The sequence below is a fragment of the Carassius gibelio genome, chromosome A25 (assembly GCF_023724105.1).
Source record: "Carassius gibelio isolate Cgi1373 ecotype wild population from Czech Republic chromosome A25, carGib1.2-hapl.c, whole genome shotgun sequence".
NCBI lineage: Eukaryota > Metazoa > Chordata > Actinopteri > Cypriniformes > Cyprinidae > Carassius > Carassius gibelio.
The window spans coordinates 10195414-10222906 of record NC_068395.1 but is presented as its reverse complement, the minus strand read 5'-3'; the positions used below and the strand labels follow the sequence as shown (position 1 = coordinate 10222906).

General features: G+C 36.6%; 1 protein-coding gene and 1 pseudogene across 2 annotated transcripts; one reads left to right on the top strand and one right to left on the bottom strand.

Moving 5' to 3' along the window:
• The first annotated feature begins 153 nt into the window (after window positions 1-153).
• LOC127946797 (actin nucleation-promoting factor WASL-like) lies at window positions 154-23109 on the top strand (annotated as a pseudogene).
• LOC127946798 (leiomodin-2-like) lies at window positions 23108-27160 on the bottom strand. 2 transcript variants are annotated; one of them, XM_052543562.1, is made up of 3 exons: window positions 26905-27160; window positions 24403-25605; window positions 23108-24222 (listed from the first exon to the last, which is right to left on the bottom strand). In XM_052543562.1, the coding sequence occupies exons 1-3, from the start codon at window positions 27148-27150 to the stop codon at window positions 24199-24201; spliced, it is 1473 nt and encodes a 490-aa protein (XP_052399522.1). In that variant the 5' UTR covers window positions 27151-27160; the 3' UTR covers window positions 23108-24198. The 2 variants fall into 2 exon arrangements, with proteins under 2 accessions (XP_052399522.1, XP_052399521.1); XM_052543561.1 differs by having other exon boundaries at window positions 23108-25605.
• Between the last annotated feature and the right edge of the window lie 333 nt (window positions 27161-27493).

Sequence of the window (27493 nt, the reverse complement as noted above, 5' to 3'; positions counted from 1 at the left end):
ATAGTTATCTTATCTTTAAAACAGAGCGTCAAAATACTGTAATCTCTTCTATCAATGACGGTGCTGTGCTCCACCCTCTGCCTCAGAGGCCCCGCCCATCCCGAGCGCATCCCGTCTGCATTCTGCAGGAGGCACGGGAAAACAGGGATAGACCATCCCAATAAACTAGAGGGGTTTAGTGATAATGGATCACTGTTTTAATTCGCATTCACTCGTGTTCAGACAAAACAACAGAATATTTTTTATTCCAAATGTAGGAATTTATAGCTAAATAACAACACATGGGTTTGTACAGAAAAGCTAACCGCTGGCCCCACCGAATTTCATTCTACCCTTTCCCAAACTGCGCTTTGAACTCTACCGCCCCGCTGCCATGTTGGATTGAAGGATCGTTATTGCTTTAGGAGTTCGGAATGAAAGTTTATATTATGCAGTCTGTCAAAAGTGAACGAGTTAAAGAATAAATAAGCCACAGGAGTTAACGAGTCGCACCTGCATCGCCCGCGCATTGAGGACAACACTACATCGGCTCTACATGTATGCGGAGTTCCTTACGGGATGAACGGATCGCAGGCCATGTTGATCTGTGATTGCACATAAAATAATCTAAAACGAGACAAACGCTCAAGTTCATCCGCCTCGTCCTTCAACATGAGCGGCCACCCGGCCCAGAGGAGGGTGGGAAACGTGGGCTCTCTGCTTCTGACCCCGCATGAGAACGAGTGTCTGTTCAACTACCTGGGCAGGAAATGCATCGTAAGTTATGTTTACTCTCACGGCAGGTCTGTAGTCCTCTAACCGCAGGTTCACATGCAAACCACCCTGCTTTTCTGATATCCAGCGATGCGATGCAAACGAACGCCGATAACTTCACAAGGACAGTTGTGTTTTAACGCGTTTGTGATGCGCATCAGGACGCACTGGGAACATCCTCCTCACTGTCAAGGCAAAATATACTTCTGTTATTGAAGTTAGACGTTGTAGTATAAGCTATTCGTATGATTATGAGTTGGTAGTTATATATTCCATGTGATTTCAGAGAAAATGGCAATAGGCCTCGAGTAAAAGCTGGGTCGTCAAAACCTAGTGAAGCTGCCTACGAAGACAGCATCATAAGTGTATTCTGAGTCAGCCAAATGATGCACGTGCAGATGATGACTAAATATGCTGTCTATGTAGGCAGCTCACTATAGTCTTAGTCTTTGAGTCACAGCTAATGTCTCCACCAAATGTGTCAGTAAACTATCTATCTATGTACATCTATCCTTCTAGCTATCTGTGAAGCTATCAATGTCTATCTGCATGTCTTTCTATCTGTTATTCTATCTGTCACTTCATTTATTTGGTACTAAATATAGCAAGACTCTGTTGTCTGTGTTCAATCTCAAGTAGCTGTCCATTTCTTCTCAAAGTGTTAATACGATTTATTTTATTTTATTTTTCATTTCTGGAAGCACCAAATTTGCATTGAAAGGAAACTTTCAGTTAGTTGTCCCTGCTAAATTAAAACCACACCTACATCCATGATTACATTGTCTAATTTATTTTTAAATTGTCAGAACTGAATACATTTGCTCTTTTCAAGTCTGTCCTACTTGGTGTTCCATAGTTATAATATGTCTTTATATACAAAATATAAATCCAAATGACATTTATGAAGTTATTTAATACACTTTTGTTTAATACACAAGTTTAATACACTTTTGGATCACAGCATTTTTCAGAGAGAAGTTTTAGGAGTGATAAAACAGTATATACATTAATCAACTTAAAGGGATAGTTCACCCAAAAAATGACAATTACCCCATGATTTACTCACTCTGAAGTTATTCTAGTTGTATATGACTTTCTTCTTTCAGACCAATACAATCAGAGTTACATAAAAAAATGTCCTGGCTCTTCCAAGCTTTATAATGGTAGTGAATGGCTGTTGAGATTTTGAAGTCCAATAAAGTGCATAAATCCATAATAAAAATTGTCCCACGCTGCTCCGGGGAGTTAATAAAGGCCTCTTGAAGCAAAGTGATGCATCTGTGTAAGAAATATATCCATATTTAAAACGTTATATACCGTTATCTCTTGCTTCAGCTAACTGTCGTACGCTTGTTCACGAGAGAGTGGCATTTTGAGTACGCCACTCTCATGTATGTTTTAGTTATCAAATTTTAGTGGAAAATGTTCATAGTTATTGTGATGAACTGCATCTCTGCTAGGTCACCTTTGTAAACTTGAACCTAGAAAACACCTTAACACCAGTTAGTTTAAAACAATCTAACGAAAGCTTTTATAGATTCAACTTTTTTTAAACGAGTTAAAACAGATTTCCAAATAATTAAATAAAAATGTCCAAATTCATTTTGGGGCCACTGTATGTAGGGCTGTAGCTATCGAATATTTTAGTAATCGAGTATTCTACCAAAAATACCATCGATTAATCAAGTAATCTGATAAAATTTGTTTTTGCTTAATCATATTGACGCGATATTGATGTGCGCATGCGCAGTAAACCCTGGTAGGAAAATCTGACGGTTAGGATACGATGTCAGGACACCAGACTTTTATTTGGATGGATAGACGTACCTTTACAGTTCTGTGTATGTGATGTGCTAGTTTTACTCAAATCAAACGGTCAAATGCTCATGAAGTGACTGTCAGAGCAGTTCTGGAGATGTAGTTCATGTGTTCACGTCCTTATTTAGTGAGACAGCAGACGCTGAAATTACCGCAAGCGTCACGTGCGCTTCAGTGTGTGCCGGTGCACTCTGGCTGCGTGGCGCGAGCATGGCCGTTTCTGCTGCGTGGAGGCTGCTTCGCGTTTTCTGTGTCTTTACACACCAGAATCGTGCCTGACGCGGCTTAATATTTACAGATAGTAGTCCATATCGTAATTTGATGTAAGTGCAATGACCTATTTTTGATTAATTCATTCAAAATTTGGCCAATTCCATGCCATTCCGTGTTAAACTGTAAATTTCATTTATATGACTGGATTCCACAATTCCCTCCATGTTTTCTGCATCACGGAAATCATAGGGCCCTAGTTGTGGTATGCCAGATCTTTGCAATGGACACACGCCACGACGTTCTCTTTAAGTTTGCCCGCGCCCTTAAATCAAAACACTGCTGACTCCTTGCAGTATGCGATTAGCGCTTGTGTCTCCTTCCACTTTGTGGGTGACGTAAACGCGTTGTCACATAAGATGATTTCATTGCGAAAGAACCTGACGTGAAATTTTAAATAAACTAAAAGCGGCTTCGAGGCAGAGGAATGTGCCTCAATCATTTTTTGTAATCAAGTTACTCGAGTTACTCGAGGAATCGTTTCAGCCCTAACTGTATGTTTCGAGTAAATTTTTTTTACAGTTTTCCTTGCTAGAAACGTCCTGTCTCTTGCCTTAAAAGGAAGTACTTGTTAGAAATGTTTCCTTATTTTTCCAAAATTCCTGTTGCTGCACAATCAGGTGACGAGTTACAATTTAAATACATCATGTTTTTGGTTCCTAATAGATTTCTGATGCATCAACAAGATTTTTTGATTGTAATATACTTTGATTGTCATTGGAAATCAGACTTGAAGTTGCATAAAAATTTTAGAAATGGTTAAGGGAAGGATTAAGATTGGCAAAACAACACAACAACTAGTTTCTGTGTTATGCATTTCATATGAAATCTGATTCACAAAAATGGTATTGTTTCCCATCAGAGCTACTTAAGTTGCTCATCCATGTCTAGGTGGAATCAACATGGATGCGAGCAGTGTCAGTCCAGTAACGGCAGCCAAGAGCCGGACCATAAAGTGGGCTTTCACTGGGAATGACTAAATATGAGACACGTTCTTTGGGGCCAAGCTCCAGCAGTCATGGGTTCATTCATCACTGTGTCCCGAACCGGCACCGAAAACTGAAGGCCGAGCGTGGACCGAGTCCAAATCACACAATAGTGAGGGTGGGTTGTGCGTGATCAGCAGTCTTTGAGGACAGGAAGTGAACTGATCTGCCTCCTATCCATGGAGATTTGAACTTTAATGAATAGAGCTGCTGAGCCAGTGCTGATCCAGAATCAGGTTTCCAAGCAAACCGAACCAAAGTCTGACATCAAGTCATGATCCTTATGAAAGTGGGGGAGATGTATGTCTTTAATGCGTATTTATGTTCTTGGCAATGTCTTAAGCAGACAGGAATGCCGCACGGATGCAGTTAACTAGGAAAAGCTTGGCAAATGTCCATCAGTTACCTCTTTTGGATGTTGTTTTCAGTATTTGTTGAGTGCGATTTAAACCTAGCTGATCGATCAAACGTATTGATTTACATATCAGCATGAGTGTGTTTGGCTGCTTTGAATCCAATGAGTGTGTGTTGTTTATGTCATACGGAAACCCGACTCTTTCTTGAACTTGCTGAACTCTGGATGCAGTAGTCGAAGGTTTAGTGATGTCCTTGAATCACTCGGCCCACCAAGACAAAACAAGTGTTCGTCTTCAAATGCTGAATGTGCAGTCTAGAGCACGAGGAAGCAGTTTTTCATCAGAAGAAATGAAGGGAAGTCTTCATTGATGCTTCTTTTACTGACGTGGCAGGTTCCCAATGAGTGGAGTAGTTACCCAGCATTCTCTTTTCCCTTGCCTCTCTCTCTGTTAAGTGTAGATGTTTTGTTATTACCTTTTTAAGATGAATGAATCCAAAGAATACTGGTTTATTATTTCGAGTCGTCGAAGTTCACAACAATATGTTCAACACTTAACACAACTAGTGTTTCTTTAGATAGTCAGGTTATTTTTTCATTGATTTATTGGAGAAATAATCAGTAGGTAATTGATTAAAAGTCAAAGTTTAAGAAATGTTTGATAAATTTAGACTTTCTATAATTTATTAATCAGTAAAGTATTTCTTCAATTCGATTACTTAGTTTTAAGAACCTTATTTCTTCAAGTGATTATCAATTATTTATTTGTTTATTTTTTAATTCCAGTCAATAAATCAAATTACTTTTACGAAACGTATGTATTCAATTGGTTATTGGTTAATTGATTTTATTAAAAATTTCAAGCATTTAATTAGAATTCTTTCGAGAAACATATTTATTCAACTGATTAATCCAGTTACTTTTATTAATGAGTTAATTTGCTTATTTCTGTTAATCAGATTGCTAATAGTCTAATTTAATTCAGTTGTTAAAAGAAATTCAAAGTTTATAATTCTTTTATAAAATTTTGACTTTATAATCTCTTAAACTCTGAATAATTTATTTTAATCTGATTAGAGAATTCTTTCATTTATGAAACCAATTAAACTACTGAATTGTTTATTGAATTCCTTTAATTTAAATTTTTTTATTGAATTACAAATTATATGATACATTTTTCTAATGCAAACTTTAAATTCAGAATATTTTTGATATTTGTTTAATCCGTTGGTTTATTTGTTCAATTATTCAGGGCTGTTGCAATCCTGCTGATGGACGGTTTCTTAAGTTATTGATGCGTTATTGCGAGGTCTGTATTGATTAGAGACTTCATTCAAATCTTTGTTCAATGGCTTGAATGCTTTCATCAGAAATGTTTCTGTCTAATGAGTGTTAAAGCACAGGACAAGGTTTCTTTGGTCTCCTGTAATTGCTCAGCATACGCCTGCATGTGTGTGAATGCCTGTGTTACTTGTCCATGGAAAATATTTCATCTTCTGTGAGATCTTGGCTGTCCTCCCTATGACAGTATTGCCAAGACACTGGCCTATTTTTCCTTTCGGTAACCCGTGTCCTGAAAAAGTGTTCGAAATGCTGCTTTGGGTCATGTGCGGAAAACGCAGACACTCTTCGATTAAGAGTCCCTGTGGAGAGAGAATAAAATGCCCCATCAAGTGTGTCTCCAAGTACTTTAAATCACTGCAGTATTTGATATCTGCAGAGGCTAGTGTGCAGCAAACAACATCAAGAAGAATTCATACAACGATTTCTATGCATTCTTCGATGTTTACAGTTTGTCCTAGATATTAATATGCAGTTCTGTCCAAAATACATCCCTGAAATTGAAAGGTTTATAAGAGGATGAACATGTCAGTGTTGGTGCATTGCCTTTTTAATTTGAACTTAAATTTAAATTTATGCATTTAGCAGATGCTTTTATCCAAAGTGACTTACAGTGCATTCAGGCTATCAATTTATACCTATCATGTGTTCCCGGGGAATCGAACCCCCAACCCTGCGCTTGCTCTACCAATTGAGCTACAGGAACATAACTTAAGGCAGTATCTAAGATAGTTGTTGTTTTATTATAATATATATATATATATATTTTAATACGTTTTAGGATTGGAAAAACTTTAGAATTTCCATTAATTGACATTTCACAATTATGAATAATTTATAAAGTGTTTTTTTTTTTTTTTTTGTGTATATATATATATATATATTTTTTTTTTTTGCAGTAGTAATTGTTTATATTTTATTCATACTAAAGTCTGTATTTTCTGAAGGGTTTCAAATATTTTTGGATGCTTTGATAGATCAAATTTATCAAAGGAATGATTCACCCAAACTGAAAGTGTTTTTATGTGAACAGATTTGGAGAAATTCAGCATCACATCACTTTCTCTCCAGTGGATCCTCTGCAGTGAATGGGTGCCGTCAGAATGAGAGTCTAAACAGCTGATAAAAACATCACAGAAAAAAAAAAACAATCCATCAAGGTGTTTTAACTTTATGGACTGGAGTGGTGTGGATTAGTTGTGGATTACTGTGATGTATGTGATGTATGAATGATTGGACTCTCATTCTGGTGGCACCCATTCACTGCAATGGCTTCCATTGGTGAGTAATTGACTTAATGCTACATCTCTACAAATCTGATCCGATGAAGAAACAAACTCCCCTAAATCTTGAATGAGCTGAGGTACATTTTCAGCAAAATATTTACATTTTTAGGTGAACTTTTCCCTTAATGAACTATTTTTTGAAAACCATTATCTAAATCTTGCTCTTAATTTTAGGATGATCAATAATTGTGTATTTTGCTTGTTTCATGAAGTTGATGATTATTTTTTTGTCTTTTTGCAGACCTTGTGCTCAGCGGTGGTCCAGGTGTACGGGGCAGACAGGGGCTCGTCCTGGTTCAAGAGGTGCTGTGGTGTGGCCTGTTTGGTCAAAGATAACCCTCAGAGGTCTTATTTTATCCGTGTCTTTGATATCAAGGTGAGTTCTCTGAGATTAAATAAACAGCAAAGATAAGCCGTTAGTGCATGTGCTGTGTAAAATATCTTGTTTCTCATTTTTTCAGGATGGAAAAGCAAAGTTTGAGCAGGAGCTCTACAATAATTTCACAGTCAGTTGTTCGAGAGCCTACTTCATTACCTTTGCCGGAGATGTGAGTTTTTTTTTTTCTTTATATACAGTATTTCACATTGTTGACCATTAGCAAGAAAGCAAACAGAGGAAACTAAACTTAATTTAGTTTGGGTAGTCTCTTTCTTCTAAAACTGCTTTTAGCATTAGGGGCTGTTCACATATCGCACCTAAAAAGTAAAAGTAAAAAGGCAGTTGCGCTCCCGAGGCGTCGGCCATTGCTAAGCTACCATATCCTGCTCTTTCCATGAAGACGCGGAAATTTCAGCAAAGGAAAAATGGATTTGCAGCTCTAAAAATCGCGTGCAGTAGCTCTGCTACTAAATTTATTTTAAAATGGCAATCCATATACAGCTATGATCAGCTGTTCATTAATCTTGGCTGAGCTTTCAACGTTGTTACGGGAAAGGATGAAGCTGATTGGCTAGTTCTTGTCACATGACTCGCGGTGCACTTGCGGCATTCTGAAAAGTTTTTAACTCTATGCGGTGCGGACGCGCCCGGAAAAAACGAGCGCATCGCATATTGTTCGTATTGCGACCACGCCGCTTCCATTATGAGCGCGCATACCGCACGCCTACTTTGGAAATAACAAAATTGAGCATGCAAAAGACGCGATATGTGAACGACCCCTTAGTTAGGATGTGATCTGGCTTTTTTTGATCATATGGTGTGTTTTGCTCTTTAGTCTTGTCAGATGGGCCTCAACTTTGCCAGTGAAGAAGAAGCCAAACGATTTCGGAGTGCACTCAACGAACTCCTCAACAGACGACAGAGGAAAACTGGTAAATGTGCTGGTTCTTATTTCTTTCCTTCGAAGGGATAATAGTTCACCAAAAAATTACAATTAGGCCTTTATTCAGTTACTCACCCATATGTTGTTCCAAGTCCAAGCCATATGACTTCCTTTTTCGGTCCCAAATCTATTTTTCCTTTTTTTATAATAGTTCACCCGAAAATTTGAATGATACATTTTCACTTATCCTCATTACAAACCATAGTACATAATGAGTTTGGCTTTCTTCTTTCTGCACACAGCTGTATATTGTTTAATTTAATTGATTCTTATTTTGATTCTGATATAGCTATAAATTAGGGATGTCCCCGACTAAGGATTTTCATAGCCGAATCGTAATTTTCGAATCTTGCTGATAGTCTAATCATATTTGGGGGTGGAGCAAAATACATTACGAATGTATTTAACTAAGGGAAAATGTGTAACGGAGGCCTCGCAGATTCAAACGAGGTACATAATGTTTTATGTTTTGATTAAAAGATAGTTAACATTAAACGTCAGAGAAACCTTGAGAGTTCCCAGCATTTTTTTTACAACTGTGCAATCTTTATAATGTTATGTGTAAGACAGTCCCAGTAATAGTTATTAATATTCTGCATTGTTGTTTGTCCTTCTCGCAATGCGCGCTGAAGAGATAATCTCCATACTATTATGATGTTTTTAATCCATGCCGGCAAGATGCCTCTCTGTCGGTAACAGATTATAAAAAGTTTAACTTTTCTATAGGGGTGGTTAGACTTTTTTTTTTACGCACGCTAAAATATTTATTTGTAGCGTCTTTCTTTTCATATTCTTATTTACAGCAATTATAATGGGCTGTATATTAAATTATTTGGGTGAAAACCAGTAGTTCTATGTGAAATTAGACATTGAGGACCGCCATATAGCCAAAATTATATCATAACACCTGCGAATATTCGACTGAGAGATTTGGAGTCGAGTCAGGCTCCTCGAATCGAAGCATCAAATCGTTGACTATTTGAAAGCTCCAGTCATCATTCATTGTAATTGCATGGAAAAGAGTGTCTAGCACATTATTTAAAATATCTCCTTTTGTGTTCCACAGTAGAAAGCAAGTCATATGGATTTGTAATAACATGTGGATGAGTTTTAAATTTTTGGGTGAACTTTTCCATCAACACGCACACTTATTAAGCTCGCATTTTCTTGTTAACCTGTTATTTGCTGTTTCCGGCTGCTCATTTGCAGTTGTGTTCATCTCTCCCCGTCTTTCCTCCTGTTCTTCTCAGTCTGTAGCAAGTGTGCTGGTTTTCTCTCCATAGGGTGTGTTGTAAAACCTCCACAGTGGGCCTTTTCTCCTCTTGTCTCTCTTGTAAACGCAGCAGTCTCTCTCCTCACTTCCTGGCTGGGTTCCAGTACTTCCTGCTCTGTTTTGCATGCTGGGCTTTGAAGTTTAGGCTTCTCTCTGTACTAACTGATTTTTAAAGAGGCCTTGGTGCCTTATACGCCTCCTATGTCTGCCTTGCCTGCATCTCTTTACGTTTAATTTGGTTTAATTCTGAACAAACATGTTGGATCACTTCTTGTGTATTTGATTGGATTTGTATACATCATTCAGTTATCTTCTGGGTGTTAAAGGTGAAGTGTGGAATATCTTGTTATTGGTGACACCAGATGGAATTTAAAATAGATGAAATAGATTTTTATTCTCCTTTGTTATTGGAAAATACTGTAAATATTTCAGTATTTTACAGTAATTGCTTCTGCCAGTGAGCAGTTTATTCACACACATGTTATATTTTTATTTTTTTTCTCAGTGAGGATACATCAAATTGATTAAAAGTACAGTGCAAACATGTATAATGTTATTAAAAAATTCTATATTTTAAATAAATGCTCTTCTTTTGAATTCTTTGTTCAAAGAATCATAAAAAAACAAATGCATCAGTTTCCAAAAAAACTAATTATATTTCAAAGGCAGTTGCCTTTACTTTTGTCACTTTTAAAAGCTGTGAAAACATAAATTATGCATTGATTTATTGTTATTAAATTATAGTGTGTGTATGTATATGTATATATGTGTGTGTATATATATATGTGTATATATATATATATATATATATATATATATATATATATATACACTATAAAATACACATAAAATGTGTTTGAGAGCTTTTAAAGATATGAAATTGCTGAACAACTGTCATTGAGATAAAAAGCAAGTCTTTTAACATTTTCACAGTAGAAGAATAGATAAAAACACTTCACCTTTAAGATCAATATTTTAAAATTATTATAAGTATGCATATGAACAAACCACAAATGTTGATGCTAAAAATGTGACGATAAACCTAGGACTGCCAGCTGATTTAAAAAATAAATAAGTAAACCTCAAATAAAACCATTAATTTGTGGATGTTAGTGTATTGTGAAAGGGCACAGAGCTCCGGGCACCTCTTTTTACCATCTTCCCTAACCTGTCTAACTAACCTAATTTAACCATTCCCTTCTCTTTGGGTGACCTACCAGCTCTTTTCCTCTCTGTTACTGACCTCACTAGTCTTTTAACTCGACCTCCACATTTTAACAATGTTAATTTTTGTTTTTGCAGAGAAAAGGCGTGATCCACCAAATGGTATGTGTCCTGGTACTTGCATTCACTCATGAATTTACTCTTAATGTTGTAATAGCTAATCAGTTTTTTTGTTGTTGTTGTTTTTTAAATCCCCATTTGACTGAATTATGCTGAACTACACATACACATAATGTATCTTCCTCAGAAATCAAAACCTATTCTTGTTTGAGCGTCGTCAGGCACAAGCGTATGCACACAAACACACATGACCTAGATGAGAGTAGCGTTCACCCCCTGACTTGAAGCCTGAGGTCAATCTGTGCACTGGGAGCCATATGTATGCCACATGCTCTCCCCAATTCAATTACATCAAAGAGACCATGTTTCCTCCTGTTACTTAGTTAGAATTTCTCATGGATGTTTATTAGGGTTATGGTGCTGGTTTGACATCCCTCAGAAGTTGACGTCCCTTGGTTGCTAGTTTCTAAATTATCTTGTTTGCTCCATGTCAGCAGCCTGTAACAGGAAATGTGTGACGCTACTTGCATATGACTTGCGTCTTATTTATTTTTATTTTATTTTATTATACTTCATTTAAAAAAAAAAAAGAATGCTACAGAAAATATCAAACCAAATTAAGTTGTGTGTATATATATATATATATATATATATATATATATATATATATATATATTATTATATATATATATTTTTTTTTTTATACATTTGTATTTATTGCAGAGTATTTCCTATTGAAGCAATAATTTGGCCCAAATTATATATATTATAATTTCCCAAATTATATGTATATGTATTTATTTTTACAACACACTGAACCAGAATTACTTACTATTGCTAGTCAGATACTGTTTTAATTATGATTTTATGAATAGATTTATATAGAGTTTTTCTAAATACATAATTTGTATTTATAATAATAAAATAAATAATGACATTTATTAATTACAAATACATAAAAAATAAAGTATAATTAAGAGAATTTTTTTTAATTTTCCTCACTTAGAAACACTGTACATTTAAATTGCTATTATAAGTTTGGATTTCTTGTGGTAATTAAATGTGAACTGTAATTTTGAACCATTAAAACATCAAACTGAAGTGTGGAAATAATCCTGAACACTCCTTAAGTCTGCCATTTGTTGACCAAACGGTTAGTCCCGCCCCTTAACTCACACTATTGGTTCAGCAAGTGTTGTAGGCAATTCAGTATTCACAAACAGAGCAGTGTTTTGATAACACCACGTTATTTACTTTTTTAGCATTACCAGCCAGTCAGAATCATTTCCAGTCTGAATTATCATCTGTGACCTTAAATCAACACATTTGTCCTAGTTTTGTTACTGCAGCTCTGGAGGCCAGTTCCAATTATTTTAGTTTTTTTTTTTTTCTCTTTCTCCAATCTGTTCTCATTTGAAATTCACATTCATGATTTATATCTGTTTGTCCAACCATATTGTGCCCTTCTTGACAACATTATGAAGAATGTTGTTCAAAACAGATTTATGCCACACGTCGTACCGTTCTCTAAGAACAGAATGTATTTCTGTTGTGTGTCCACTTGCAGAAAAAAAAAGCAAATGTAATCTTTCTCCAGCACATTTCCTTCCCTTCCGCTTCCTCGTTGTGTAACTAGATTGGTGGCTGATATCTGACTGAGCATGCTCCGTGTGCCTGCTCTATCTCTGATATAAAGGTGTTCTCAGTTTAGCATTGATGACTAGAGAAACGAATCCAAAATTAGGTGCAATTCTCCACTGAAACCTGCGAAACCTCTGTCAAACCAAGTCAAAATCACACTTGTGTATTATAAAAACTCTGTGGCTTTGCCAGCAGTTGAAGACTTACAAGTAATGCTTACAGCAAATTTCAGAGATTAAACTGGATTAGCAGTTCTTTACGTAATGTTCCGCATTCGTCATTTTTCAGGATTTGACTAGCATGAGAGGGATTGGTTTGGTGGGCGGCCAGATCACAAAACACTCACAAGTGGTTTAAAGAGCATCTCTGCTTTGAGGCTACGGTGAAATTAGCTAGCTACCATAGCTTCACGCCTTAATGCTGGGCCACAGATGAGATGATGTTCTGCACGACCTTCCTGTCCGCCCCATCCGAGGAGTTTTTAGAGAGCGTTTCGAGGCCAGACGGGAGCTTGGTGCCCCTGCAGTGCTTGGTGTTGTCAGGGGATGAACTGAACGCACCTATGCCTCGGCCTTGTCTTCATACACTGCTGAAATTCAGCTGCGACAGACCCTCCATCTCTACAGAGGACGTCCTCTCGGGAGGTGCTCTGGGTCACGCTGGAGGTCACCGGAAGCTCTTGGCTCTCGCCCAAGGTAGGGGTTTAGCAGCTCTGCTGTGGCTCCTCACCATTCTAGTGAAGAAGTGAGCGTGTGTTCGCGGATGTGAGGAAAGCATCTCTCGGGGGTCTTCAGAAATACTGACACTAGAGAAGATTCTTGAAACTCTTTAAGGAGTTCGTAGTGTGACGATCTTATTTAGTTTACACTCAACATTTTAAAGTTCTGTCCAGGGGGATTTCATTTAGTTTTATTTGTGCATTTGGTACGAAAAGTTGTTAGTCTACGTAACGTGAATTATTATTATTATTATTATTATTACTGCTCATTGTTAGACATGGTGTGGTTTCTAATCTTCTGGATTAGAGGATAATTTTTTAACAATAATTTGGGACAATTTTTTAATTCTATAAAAATCATCAATATAACTTTTTATTTTATTTCTTAATCATGCACAAATAATAATTACACTACATAAACTTACTATTATTATTATTTAGTCATTATAATGTTTATACATTTTTGACATGTAAACAGATTAAGAAAAACTTAAATATAATGATGATAATTGATTCTACTTAGACATTTTGATACATAAACAGAATTGTATAATAATAATAATAAAATTAAAGCTATTTACTTCATTATTATTATTTAATAATAATTCTTATGCATTTGATGTGAACTTTTTTTATGCACAGTTATTAATATTATTTAACAATAATATCTATATTTATGCATTTATACATCTTTTTTTTTTCAATGCATTAAAAATAAACGTGTGCGTGGATTGCTGTTAGGTAAGAATGGAATAATTAATGTAACAACTGAATTAGGTTAGTTTTCCATTCTGAATACAGAAATTTAAAGGTGTTATGGTGATTAATTTGTTGTTATTATTAAAAGATCATATCGTAGCATCATATAGACGTCGTCCATGGCTCTCTGGTGGAGATTGAAGTCTCCGGCTGTCTTGAAAGCTTGTGGTTTTGGGGAAAGTTTGACACGAAGCCTGTCGTTCCAGCAGCGTTTCTTTCCATGAAAGCTGCTTTTTATCGCCCACATCTTGCTGCGCTGAGAATCATGATGACATTGTATATGTTTCGTGATTCAGAGAGTTTCGCTTTTGGCCGTTTGGTCAGTCAGATATTTGTGTAGTGCGGCCATGTTAATTTGAATGAAACCAATTATTTTTCATTTATTTATCTTATCAGAGCAATCTGTATTAAGTTTTTATTGTACTACTGATACCAGACATTCTTTTTCACATTATTACTATGATATATTTGTTGTTGTTCTTCCCACCCCAGCATCATCTGAACTGTGAATACATGATCTTCCAGGAATGTGTGTGATTCATTCATTGTGCCGCCCCCTCTTCGCTTACACTGGACAGAATCAGCTGTTGTTGAAACACAGACTCCGAGCTCGGCCGGAGACCACTCCTGTCACTCTCACAGGGAAATGTGTGCAACGGGTTGGGGATTCTCAGGCAGCTGCTAATAGGTTTTGTCATGTGTCCAGGACCCACTCTCCTGATGGCAACGGTGGACATCAAGAATCCCGAGATCAACAACAAACTCAATGTGTCCCATAAGAATAACATGTTGCACAGCGGCCTTAACAAGAAGAAGAAGAAGGGCAAGGGCAGTCGGAAGCTGACGAAGGCTGACATTGGGACACCAAGCAACTTTCAGTGAGTCTTTAAGTATAGCAGTTTCAGTACTTCCTGTGTTGGGCAGGAAGTGACATCAGTAATGCATATTAAAATACCATCATGCTGCTAGTTATTTCTAATAAGGCTTTATTTTTATTCTCATGTCTTTTTCTATCTCTGCAACTTGTAATATTTGTAGTTTCTTTTACCATTTACACACAAAATGCTAGTTAATGTTAACAAATTGGACAAAAATGTACTTGGTTGGCTCTCACAGGGTGTAACAACTTTTTAGGATTTTTTCCCCCCTATTTGAAAAACTTGTTTTAAAATATACTATTTATCCGTTTTGCATAGAGTTGGTGTTGTCTTTGGTTTCCATAAACCATATGCCCTATAAGAGTTTTAAGCCTAGAATTAAAAAATCCTGTTAACTAACTTAAAATCATTGTTAGCTTCAAAAGTTCGCATTTAAATATATATGTGTTTAATGTGCTATATTAGTTTCTATGAAACGTATACCTTTAAAGAAATGTAAGGCAAAAGGTAAAAGTAAAAAACAAATCCCTATTAAATTACACCTAAAAACCTTTTTTTTCATTATCATCTAAGAAATGTTTCTTAAAATTAAAAAAAATTGTTTATTTTAGCCTTTAATGTTTTTGTTCCTGTAAACATTCTACTTTTAAAGAAATGTAAGATTAAAGTTTGAAATCCACTTGACTTTAAACTTGTTTGAAATTGATACAATTTTGCATTAATGTCATTTAGCATTATTATTATTATTATTATTATTATAAGTGGTAGTAGTATTTCAATAGTATTACTAAATATTGGATTAAGTCTGTCAGATAGTTTTCTTTTAACACAGTTTTTGTATTTCTTCTTGGAAACTATAGACCGTATGTCTATATTATAGACATTTAGTATTATTGAAATATATTTTATATATTGTGTATATTTTTAATTTAATTTGTAATATTTTTGATCCATTCAAATGTTAGTGAATTTTGTGTCAATTTATTTAATTCTATATTGTTTTTAGTTTTTTAGTTTTTTTTTTTGTGTTTTTTTTGTCAATATAGCTTTAATTTTTACTATTAGATTTTTAACTGCATTACCTATCAGAGAGACCTACAGCCAGTCAGTTTCTAGAGATATAAAAGAAATCAGTTACTAAAGAAATGCCAAACCTGTGCTCATTGAAAGAAAAGTTGATTTAAAAAAAAGAAAGAATGCAAGATTGATTAATAATATAACGTAAGAAGACTATTGTACAAACAAAATCCAAATTTAGGAAGGATTTTCAGCACAGCTCAAGGGTTAAGTTTATTCTCTTTCCTCGTGTTGTGTTTGTTGTTGTTCATGCCAGACTGATTGTGCTTAACGCAATATTTTCCAGGCACATCGGTCATGTAGGATGGGATCCGAACACAGGCTTCGATGTAAGTACACAACAATGACTAGCTCTGTAACCCCTCCAACACACTCACACACTCTCACTGTCATACACACTCTCACATACATATTGAAGAATCTCTCATAGGAAAACAATGCTGACCTGTGTAGTAATGGCATGATGAAATGCCTCAATAGGCTTGTGTTCATGCAGGCTGAAGCATCTGACGCTCGAGTATGCAGTCTGTCGCCCACAACACTACGCAGATTGCTTTTATACACAACAGTGTGCTATCTGTATATTTGCACTGTGTATATCTAAAATCATGTTTGTTATGGAAATAATGGAGATATTGCAACCTGCTGCCTTTTTATGAAGCAATTAGAAATCCAGGATACTGGTGCAATACAATTAGATGCTGTTGTTCTTGACTAACTGGAAAATATGTAAATGCTCTGAAGAAGCCTCATTTTAAGGTTTGCATTTTGCATGCAGCTGGAATGTTGAGCATGACATAATGGATGGATGGTTTGAGCAACGATGGTTAGCATTAGCAGTTTGTCCACAAGGTGACAGGATTGTGCTATATTTGAGAAGCAGCATGAACGCTGGGAAAATGATGTGTGGTGCTTGCAAGGCAGAATTGTTGATTTCTCTTAAGATTTTAATCATCATGATCTTGTTTTAAAATGAAAAAAAAAAAAATCCCCATTAACTGCCATTTTAAAGATTTTTATTTTATTTTATTGTAAAATGTTTTTTTTTAGGTTCTATAAACATACCTTTTAAAGTACATTTAAAATTATAGTTTGAAAATCCCTTTTTAATTTACACTTTTTAATATATATTTTAATTACACTTTTTAATTTAATTATTTCCTTTATGTTTTACTATTAGTTAAGTGTTTAGTTATTGATTTAAAGTAGAAAAATAAGATTTAGGGACTTACACTACTGTTCCTTTTTTTTTTTTTCAAAGTTTATATGAGCATTATACTTTAAAATTTAAGAATTAAATTCCCAATAATTTGCACCCTAAAAGGTTATCTTTAATAAATATTTATGTTTTAATTAATTTAATTTATTTTAGTTTTTTTTTTTTTTTTTTTTTTTGGTTTTTCTAAACATTTTAGCTTTATAGGTAAGATTAAAGTTTGAAAATCATTAAAGGTGCAGTTAACCCAAAAATGAAGTTTTGGTCATCATTACTCATCAAACCTGTATGAGTTTTTTTTTTTTTTGAAGGTTGAATGTTGGTGGCCAAACAGTTGACGGTAGCCATTGATTTCCATGGTATGGAAAAAAAATTACTATGAAAGTCAATGGCTAACGTCAACTGTTTGGCGACCAACATTTCTTCAAAATCTCTTTTGGATGAACTGTCCCTTTAACTTCAGTATTCAAAAACTAACCAGGCAGTGATGATGATATTTGCATACTTAGTTGCGATTTGCTGTCTTACATCTGTTTGCACACTGGAATGTGATTGGCCCTTTTCATTTTGCATCTGTTTACTCATCCCTTGACACATTATCATTAATATCTCTATCTCTCTTTTTCTTCTTCTGTCTATATTTAGTTGTGCTTACTAAGGCAAGCATCACTATTACTATTGCTCATACTTAAGGTTGGTGATCCGCACAACCCTCTAACCCTAAATAAAACATTCTGGACACTTATCTGCACGTTTTTGCTATAGGAATGAATGATACTTTAAATTATTTGGCACAGGCTAAAACAACACGTTTTCTTCAACAAATCTAAAAATTCGAGTTCTGCTTCAAACCTTATCTAATCTTTTGCTGCCTTGCAAGCACTTGTATTCATGTATGAAATGGTTCTAGTAGTAAATAAACAGTTCCGCTGAATTTCAGAACTTCAGTGTTGTTCAATATCTGAATATCTGAAGAAAAAAAGAAAGGTCTCAGGACTTGACCTTTTTGATTTTGCAGTTGAATAATTTGGACCCAGAGCTGAAGAACCTGTTCGACATGTGTGGCATCTCTGAGGCCCAGCTCAAAGACAAGGAGACGTCTAAGGTCATCTACGACTTCATTGAGAAGAAGGGTGGTGTAGAGGCTGTGAAGAATGAGCTGAGGAGACAAGGTGAGATTGATCGTTGTCACCTGCACATCATTACATTCACATGGCAGTCCATCAGCCGTCCGCTGTCATGAGTCTCGCCTTCATCAATAAAAACTGCCCAAAACTTCCCCTAACCACTTCTTTTTCAAGGAATTCTCTGTGCTGAAGCAGCAAAGCCAATATATCCTTCTTTATGACATTTAAATAGTGTGGCTATGACACATTTCTCAGAGGATTTTAGACTGTAGTTGGATGCATATATTATATTTGATAAGTATATGTGGTTTTCCTTCAGGTCCTCCCAGGTGGTGCGGTAGGTAGGATCTAGGATGTGTGTGTTTCTGAGTGAAACCTGATTAGATCTGCATGTGTAAGAGGTCTGAAGCTGTGCAGGTTGGCATGGGTTGTTTTGAATGATATTTTAACACTTAGAGGACAAATTTTAGATGTGGAAGTGTGGTTTTATCTACATGTAACTATAAAAAAGCATCTGTGCACATGTGGATATTTTACATGATTGTTGTAGATCTTTTAAAAACATGTTTGATTGCTTAAAACCATGACTTTTGTTGGTTTTTAGACCCCATGAAATAGATTGACACTTTTTTTCCTGTTTTCTTTTAACTTGTAAGTAAGAATTTCTACTTGGCTGTAGTTGAATGTGTAGTAATAATATATAGAATACATGGTAATGTGTAAAAATATTTTTAACTGTATCTGCAGTATATTCAACCATTAAGGTGACAGTTGGTGTTTTTTGGGGTTTTTTTTCGCTGATGTGTCTCCTCCTTTAGTCTTTAAATGGGATCTGTGTAGCTATTTTAAATAGTAATTTTTTGGTATTGTTTTTTTTTTATTGTTATAGATGACACATGATGCACATATCTGCTAAAAGTAATTTTTCCTCTATCTACAAGTATGCTAGCATACAGATGCTTCAAAGCTAATACCGTAGATAACTTTGGTTTCATGGGGTCTTTAAACCATGCTAATGGTGTGTTCAAGTCCTCATGGGAAGTTTGTTTTTCTGATTTGAGAAGTCGTAATTGCAATGTGAGATGTGTTCAAGTCACTTTGGTTGAAACAAGATAGGAATGTTAAACTATTGTTTCAAACAAAATGAATGAATTTGTGTAGTTTTGCTTTGTTTTTATTTAATTTCTAAAGTTAATATAAATTGAATCATGTAACGGTATTATTGTAAATCATTAATTTCAACAAATCTACCATCACTACATATATCCATTGCATCTGCCATATTTTCTCACTGACACACTCCCAACTCATGTTCATGTACATTAAACTTTATAAATAAGAATTTTCGGTCTTGACTTTGACTCCCCACAGTAGATGAATACATGGAGAGTCTGCATGTTTAATTCCGTTAATGCTAAAAAATATTTTTCTGCTCTTGCAGCACCCCCACCTCCACCCTCCCGGGGCGGCCCACCTCCCCCACCCCCTCCTCACACTTCTGGGCCCCCACCTCCACCACCCCCAGTGCGGGGACGAGGAGCGCCACCACCCCCCTCCACCTTCAAGGGCCCCGACGAGCGCTCCTCCTCCGCCTCCTCCATCCCGGCCTAACATGGGAGCGCCTCCACCGCCTCCTCCCAGCAGAGGGCATCCACCTCCCCCTCCACCTGCCCCCGCCTCCATGCCCCCTCCCCCGCCACCGCCTCCTCCATCCGGAGGAGCCGCCCCACCTCCACCTCCTCCTCCACCGCCGCCTCCTGGACCTCCTCCAGCTCCTGATGTGGACGGAGGCCACAGTGAATCAGTGCCCTCACCCATGGGCGGGAAGTCAGCTCTGCTGGAGCAAATCAAGGAGGGCGCTCAGTTAAAGAAAGTGGAGCAAAACAACAGGCCAGTGTCGTCCACGGGACGGGACGCACTACTCGACCAGATCCGACAGGGCATCCAGCTCAAAACGGTGAGGACCGTAAACGCTAACACAACCTGATGTGTCCCAGACAAAGGTGGAGGACGCCTGCTCACCTGTCAATCATCCTTTGAGTGAAAACTTGAGGAGAATCAAACCGTTTTTGTCACTACATAATTATTCATAGTTTTATAATTTTATTTAAAGGTTTATTGTATCATTTTATTATAAAACATTTGTATATTTGGAAAAAAGTGTGTGTGTGTGTGTGGCACGGTTCGGTGAAAAAAAAACGTTCAGTTCACCACAGACTGTTCGGCACGCGCTGGGACCACGGTTCAACTTAAATCTGACAAAGCATCTGTAATATGATTTGCTATAAATAACACGTAAAACAAACAGGGTTCAGCTAATATATGTTTCTGTTGATGCATGTGCATTCTGGCTTCCCAGACATTACAACAACAGCGATCAGAAAAAGAAAAAAAAAAACCCTGGACAAATCATTCGCTTTAGTTCAATGCTTCAATGTCATTTATTCCGTCATCACCCAGGTGCTCACAGATGAGATCTGAACAGCACACGTTAATATGTGTTCAAACTAAACTCATTTAAGCTTTGCCAGTTTAAACATTTAAGAGCCAGAGGACGCTCAGTGAGAAGATTTGTGATGCGTTCATCTGAAAGCACACAAATATTAAGCTTTCTCTGAAGTATTGTTTAAATGGACAAATTCAGACAAAAATTATATCAAAATGCTTGTCTTAGTAAGTATCCTATAGCAGACATAGCCGGCTGAACGTAGGCCTGCTGTATCAGTGCATTCTCTTAAAGTGACAGTCTTTATATTAATAGAAAAGCAACAATAAAGAAATCACTCACTGCTCTTGATTAAAAAGCTTTTGTAACTTTAATAAAGAATAATATTTAATTTATACAGTCCAACATGCAATGCTGTTTTACATTTGATTACTTTATTCAATTTCTGTACCTAAAAACGTATGCTAGATCTGCCTAAAAAAACAAAAAAACAAAACAAATTAGTTTATTGTTTGTATCTTTACTCTATTGTATTTATTTGTGCTGTTGCTTGTAGTTGGATAGAATATTCTTCTTTTTTCCTTTATTAGAAAGTATAGTTTTTCCATAAACATAGCACGTACCGAAACCATGACTCTAAAACCGTGAAACAAACCGAACCATGAAAAGGTTGAACCGTGCCACCTTGAGAATATATATATATATATATATATATATATAAAGTATTTGAGAAATACTTATTCCCATCATAAAAATGTATATATAAAATTACTGTCACCTTTTGATCAATTGAATGCATCTTTGAGAAAATAAAAATTGGAACAGTAGTGCAAGTCCCCAAATGCTTTCATAATATATCATCTAAATCGTTGTAGCATGCTCTATGAGCGGATGTTTGTTATGGTTGTCTGATAGCTCTCTCTTCTTGGATGTTCAGGTATCAGATAATGACTCAGGACCACCCACCCCTGCTCAGTCAGCAGGTATTGTTGGCGCTCTGATGGAGGTCATGCAAAAGAGGAGCAAAGCCATCCACTCCTCAGGTAAGTGCTTGTCTCACTCTCGCAAACCTTTGTTCAAAACAGGCCACTCATAGCTGCAATGTCTTTTTTTTTCTCCTCACTTGACCCAATGTGGATCCAACGCATTGACGTTACGTTTTAGAGATGATGTAACATGTCAAGTCCAACTAAAAGATTATTTTAGTAACATGACAGATAACATGACTTTTTCCTCTTCATTCCGAAGACACAACATCCCATTTACATCGATGTATTTTTAGCTTTCGTTCACTGACGCAGATAAACACTGATGTGTTGAGGCCACTTTTCATCCTCTAATATTCTTTGGTTCATTCGAGATTGAGCGTGAAAGCCTTTGTCAGTTAGTAATGAGTTATTTACGGTGGTTATGTTTTTTTTGTTTTTTTTTGGGGTCCCTAGATGAAGATGAGGATGATGAGGATGAAGAAGACTTTGAGGATGATGACGAATGGGATGATTAATCCTGCAACAGTAACCCCAACCAGTAGAGTAAATGATACTAAATTGTCACTTCCCCAAATCTTACGCTCATTCTGTGTATGTTTTTTTCTTTTCCAAATCGCTGTATATTTTTGTTGCTTTTTTTTTTCTTTTTTTAAATCTGTGCAATACCTCATGTAATCTGTAAAGTACTGTCATTTATCCTCTGTAAAATAATCTCCTGGAATAACCATGTGAAGTTTAATGCCAGGATTCATGATTTGTTGACCTGAATGTTTTTGTTCCCCTGTGAGTGGGGAAAGGGAGATAAACAGGACGCTCGATGTCCTTATTAATTGTTGATTAATGATTTAGATAACACTATTTTCATACCCTAGTTTTCTGTACCTCCGATTTTCTTATTCAAATCCTAGTTTAGCATTTTTAGATTTGGGTGAGAGGTTCTCCTGTCATAATGAGTATGTCCCCTGTATTGTTTCCCTTGTAAATGTAAACCAGGCTGATATATTGAGGCTATATATATTTTTGCACGAATAACAAAAGGAAATTCACTGCAGGATGAGAACACATTGGCTTTGAATATGATTTCTGTGGTAATCATGATCAGCATAACACTACGTTGCACGTCACAAAGTAGACCGTTCTGAGGTTTTGTTTTCACTTTATTAACAAGAAAATAATATACAGTAGATTCAAACCGGCAGAGTCTTGAGTACAGCTTGCTCCTGAATGTGAAAAACCATCAGTTCACGAATAGAATTTCAGTCATATCAAGCAAAAAAAATGAAAAAGCACTTCACATAAACACACACAATTTAAACTTCCATTTGTTACAAGCTTTTACAGGTCAATGCTTGACTTGACAACTACATTTAAGGTAATGGAAAACCGCAAACCTTTGTGTACAATTAATGCTGGTTTAACAGTATTGTCTGTCTGAATTGAATATGCTGTCCTTGTCCTGTAAGGATAGTGCTGAAGAAATTGTGTAATTGACATCAAATCTTGCAAGAGGGTTGGAATGTGGACTGAAAACACTAAATTCTATACTTAAATAAATGGTAATATTTACAAACCTGAGAGATTGTGCTTTTCTTTTTAGTAACCTGCATTTTTGCTATGCGTGTGTATTCTAACTTCTAGCTTTTCCAACTTCTATAAATACGTCTTGCATACGTGTACATCTTGGGTGGCTGAAATTACTGGATTAAATGGGATGAACCTCAACTAGTTGCATGACGGATACGTTGGAGTCTAAATTATGGCAGTCAGCTTTCAAAGTAAATCAGCTTTATTGTTTTTGGATTTGAAATTTCTCATATAAGTAAGTCATATTTATGTTTCTGAAGGTGTGTAAGGCGTAAAATGAGCTTACACTGTTAAGATCCAGCTATTATAAGCATCTTTGGCACTTTTTTGACACTTTAGAAAGTTAATAAAGTGGGAAGTTGCAGTTAAGGGGCAGTGATGTCTGCTTTATAACTAATTATTTTAACTATTTTTTTTTTAATTCATTTTCATTATCAATATCTGACAATACTGATTGCCGGCGCTTAAACTGACAGTACTTTAAAAAGCCCACAGACAATTATTGCTGACAGCAGACAACATTCGTGAAGACAAATCGTTATCAACACTAGTAAGAACGGATGCATTTAACATTAGTACACAGATCTGTAGCGCTAGTAGGTTACAAAATGAAATTAAATATGCAAACATTCGAACAGTAGTTAAATTTCCACAAAATCATGCTAAAAAAATCATAAGAGCACTAGACAAAGTTAACATCTGAATAGCAATGTTATTAATGAAACCTATAACCGCAATATGTATTGTTGCATGAATAAAATGATCCACCCCTAACTTATAGTAAAGTATGAACAATAAAAATGGTATGGTTTAACATTGTTCATCCCTCCAAAACAGAGAAAACATCTACATGTCTGTCTCTTTTAAAGTATTTAGTGTATATAACAAGTTGTATTTGTAGGGGTTATTAAAACACAATTCTTAAAAATTCTTTCCCACCCCAGACCTCACTCATTTTAAAACCCTGGTAACGGCCATGGTTCAAACTAAGAATTAAGAGACAAGAAAACAAAAGTTTGAATTTGTGTTATTTGTTTTAAAGATTAATTTTATATGAGCCTCTTATAGGCCTACCTCAGGAACGATGATTATTGGTGACCTGCAAGAAAAAAGAAGAAACCGTTATTACAATCGGTTCACATGGTTGGTGTTTACCAAAGCCTTAATTTGGAAGTATCTATACAGTTCAGTAATATTGTTTTGTGAATTACAAATTTGAGCACTGAATTTAAAGACTTACTTATTTTGTCATGTCCTGGACAAATGCTAAATGTCTTACCCTTCGTAGTGTACCAATGCTGCTTCTACGAATAGCTGCCAACAGATTATCACGGGTTGACCCCTGGGTGCCTTCCGGACTCTTTCTTTCATCTTTTCTTCTCCAAACTACTGTTTTTTCATTTTGAAAAATGCTCTTGCCATGGTTGTCCTCTGTGAGTTTGAGTCCTTTATTTGCATTAGTCTGGTTTCGAACAACGCTATCCATGGCTGTTTCTTCTTGTTTCTTGACCATTTCAGCGATTTCTCTAGATGGCACATTATTCACAACTTTTGGTTGACTGTGAGGATGTTTTGGTAAATGAGTAGAGACCAAGTGTTGCTTCCCTTGTGTAGGATCTTTGTCTGTTGAAATCTGGATCTGAAGAGTACTGTCCACAGTATCCCATGTCTTGGATTGTTCCTCACGTCTTTCTAGATTGTCTTGTTCTTTCCTTTGTTGCAGTCGCATTTGCCTCTGGCGGTCCTGGTTGCGGGTTAAAATCCCAGTTGCGCTCATCCTTGGACCAGGTAAGTCAAAGTGGTATCCCAGTTTCAACAGGGTGGTGTTGTCTCTTAGCAATTTGACCATTTCCATCTCCACTTGGCCTCCACAGATGTGCCGCTGGTTGTGGAATCGGAGCTCCACCAGTGTTGTGTTGTACTGAAGTGCACCAGTCAAAGCTAAGATACCTTTGCCTGAAATAAAGTTGGACTCAACATTAAGGTTGGTGATGCTGCAGTTCTTCTTTAGCATTTTGGCCAAGGCAAAAGCTACTTGGTCGTCCGCATGGGTGTTGGCAAGGCTGAAAACCTCAACGTAAGTGTTGGAGATTAATGCATCAGCAAAGCTCACCAAAACATCTTGGGATATGTTCTCAATGTTGTTGAGGTTGACTTCATTCATGGAGGTGTCGTTACTCAAAATGTTTTCCAAGGTCTTAACAATATCAGTGGGGTTACCACTTGGCCTCTCTGGTGTAACGTGATGATGAAGGGCACCTTTATGGATGGCTTTATGTTTTTGACCACTATTACCATGCCTCTTGCAATCTAATCTGGACAAGTCCACAAAATTCCTGTTGCTTGACCTAGCTTCTTTCTCCCCATCTCCCCCTGTTTTGAGCCCCCAATTTTCTTGCTCTCTCTCCTCTTCATTATCCTCAGGCTCTTCACTGCCACATTCCTCTTCGCTCTTATCTGTCTGGCACTCATCCATGCTGTCCTGTGTGTCGCCATAGAAAGGAAAACAAGACTGAGCTCTGGCATACCTCAAACAATGATTTTTAATTAAGAAAGATATCACCAGCTGAGAGAACTGAGACACAAGCAGAGCAATAACTAAGTTCGGTGGAAGCAATGTTGCAGTTACAGTCTTCTACCGAAGTCTCTTTGAAGAAACTGAATTTTAATTTGAAATAGTGTTATTTAATTTGAAACTAGAAATCTATTGTTGACTTCCAGTGTTCTTAAACTTCAACTTAAGCTAACCAGAACTATCCATAACTCAGGGTTGAGATAAACTCTTCAGGATAGTGGCCCTCCCTTAATTATACACTTAAATGAGGGATGACCAATCCTTATGGTGCATTTCATTCATACGTGGAAGTTGGAAATTCCAAGTTCCCAGAAGACACTTTTAACTGGAACACCCTGTTAAGTTGGAGTTCCGACTCGGAATCTCAGAGGAATCACAAAAACTCCAACTTCAGAATCCAATGTGGCTGCTCAGTGCATCAACAGAAGAGAAACAGTAGTAATATATTGTCTGTCTATATCTCAATGAACTCAATAAAGTGGTGCACATGGTATATTCTACTATCCAACCTCTATTTGTGGACATGATACTTTGGTGTTATCTGTGGAAAAATACACATTTTGTTGTGTGTTTTTAATCAACTGGTATTGCTAACAATGGACATGTCCATCTTGATTTTCTGACTTCTCCACTGGTACACAGTCCACTTGGGTGTTTCTGTATAGTTTAGCTCTAGTCTTAATTAAATACACCTGAACCAGGTAATCAATGGCTTCAGGAGTATAGTACTATAGTAAGGTGTGTTGGAGCAGGTAAAAGCTAAACTCTGCAAGGGAGTATTGGGCATGCCTGCCTCAAATGGACTACTCACAGACACTTTAGACTTAATTCTAAATTTAAAGAAATTTTAATCCCTTTATGAAGCTGGAGCCCATCTTGTTCCAAGCTGGGATCCTCCTTGTGGAGACCTCCCAAAGATTGGGACTTATTGTTTACCAAAAAATAAAAAGCCTAACCCCCACACAAATAAATACTACATTTTGCTCTTGGTTTGTGGATATTCCTAAACTTTCAGAATATCTTAAATCTTGAATCTTGTCACTTGAGCGGTACCCTATAAAGGTACACCTTTGTACCTTCATATTGGTACCTTTTAAGGGTACCACCCCAGTGACAATCTCAAGTGTTTGTGTCAAGAAAAAAAATGGAATGCAGCGAGTGCCCCAAAGTTTGGCATATCACTCAATTTCTGTGTGTACTCCCTACCTCGAGCATTCTGTGAGTCTCGTCCTCCCAGTACTTCAGCAGAGCCTCTCGGCAAAAAGTGCCTGTTGGCTGCTTGGCCGTCTGGTCCTCTTGCCTTAACCCAGTGGGTATGTTCGTATCAGGTTCTATTTCAGCCATAACCTTCTCCAGCTCCTGGATTTCTTCATTTGTCAGGGAGGCCAGAAGTTCATCTTCATCGATGTCCTCATACTTGCCAAGCTGTTTGTGGTACCCAAAGTTGCTCATACTTGTAACGCTATGTCTCCTTTGCGAGTATGAACTTTTACGCTGCCTCAATACTTGAAAGTGGGATTAGTGCAGGCATGTGGGTGTGTGTTAGATAGACTGTTAGTCTAATCTAGGAACCCGGTGGAGGAACTTAAGTGGAGGAGGGTACACAACAGAGGATCTACAAATGATGGTGTCTCTCTATGGGGACACCAAGATTAGGTTGCAAGAAGAATGAGAGTTCATTATGGAGTGGTGACACCTGTCAGCAACTGTTGGCCAAAAATGACATAGGAATTGCCCCCTTGGGGATACCACTAAAACTAATCTAATTTGTATTAAGTTACAAGATTCAAGATGC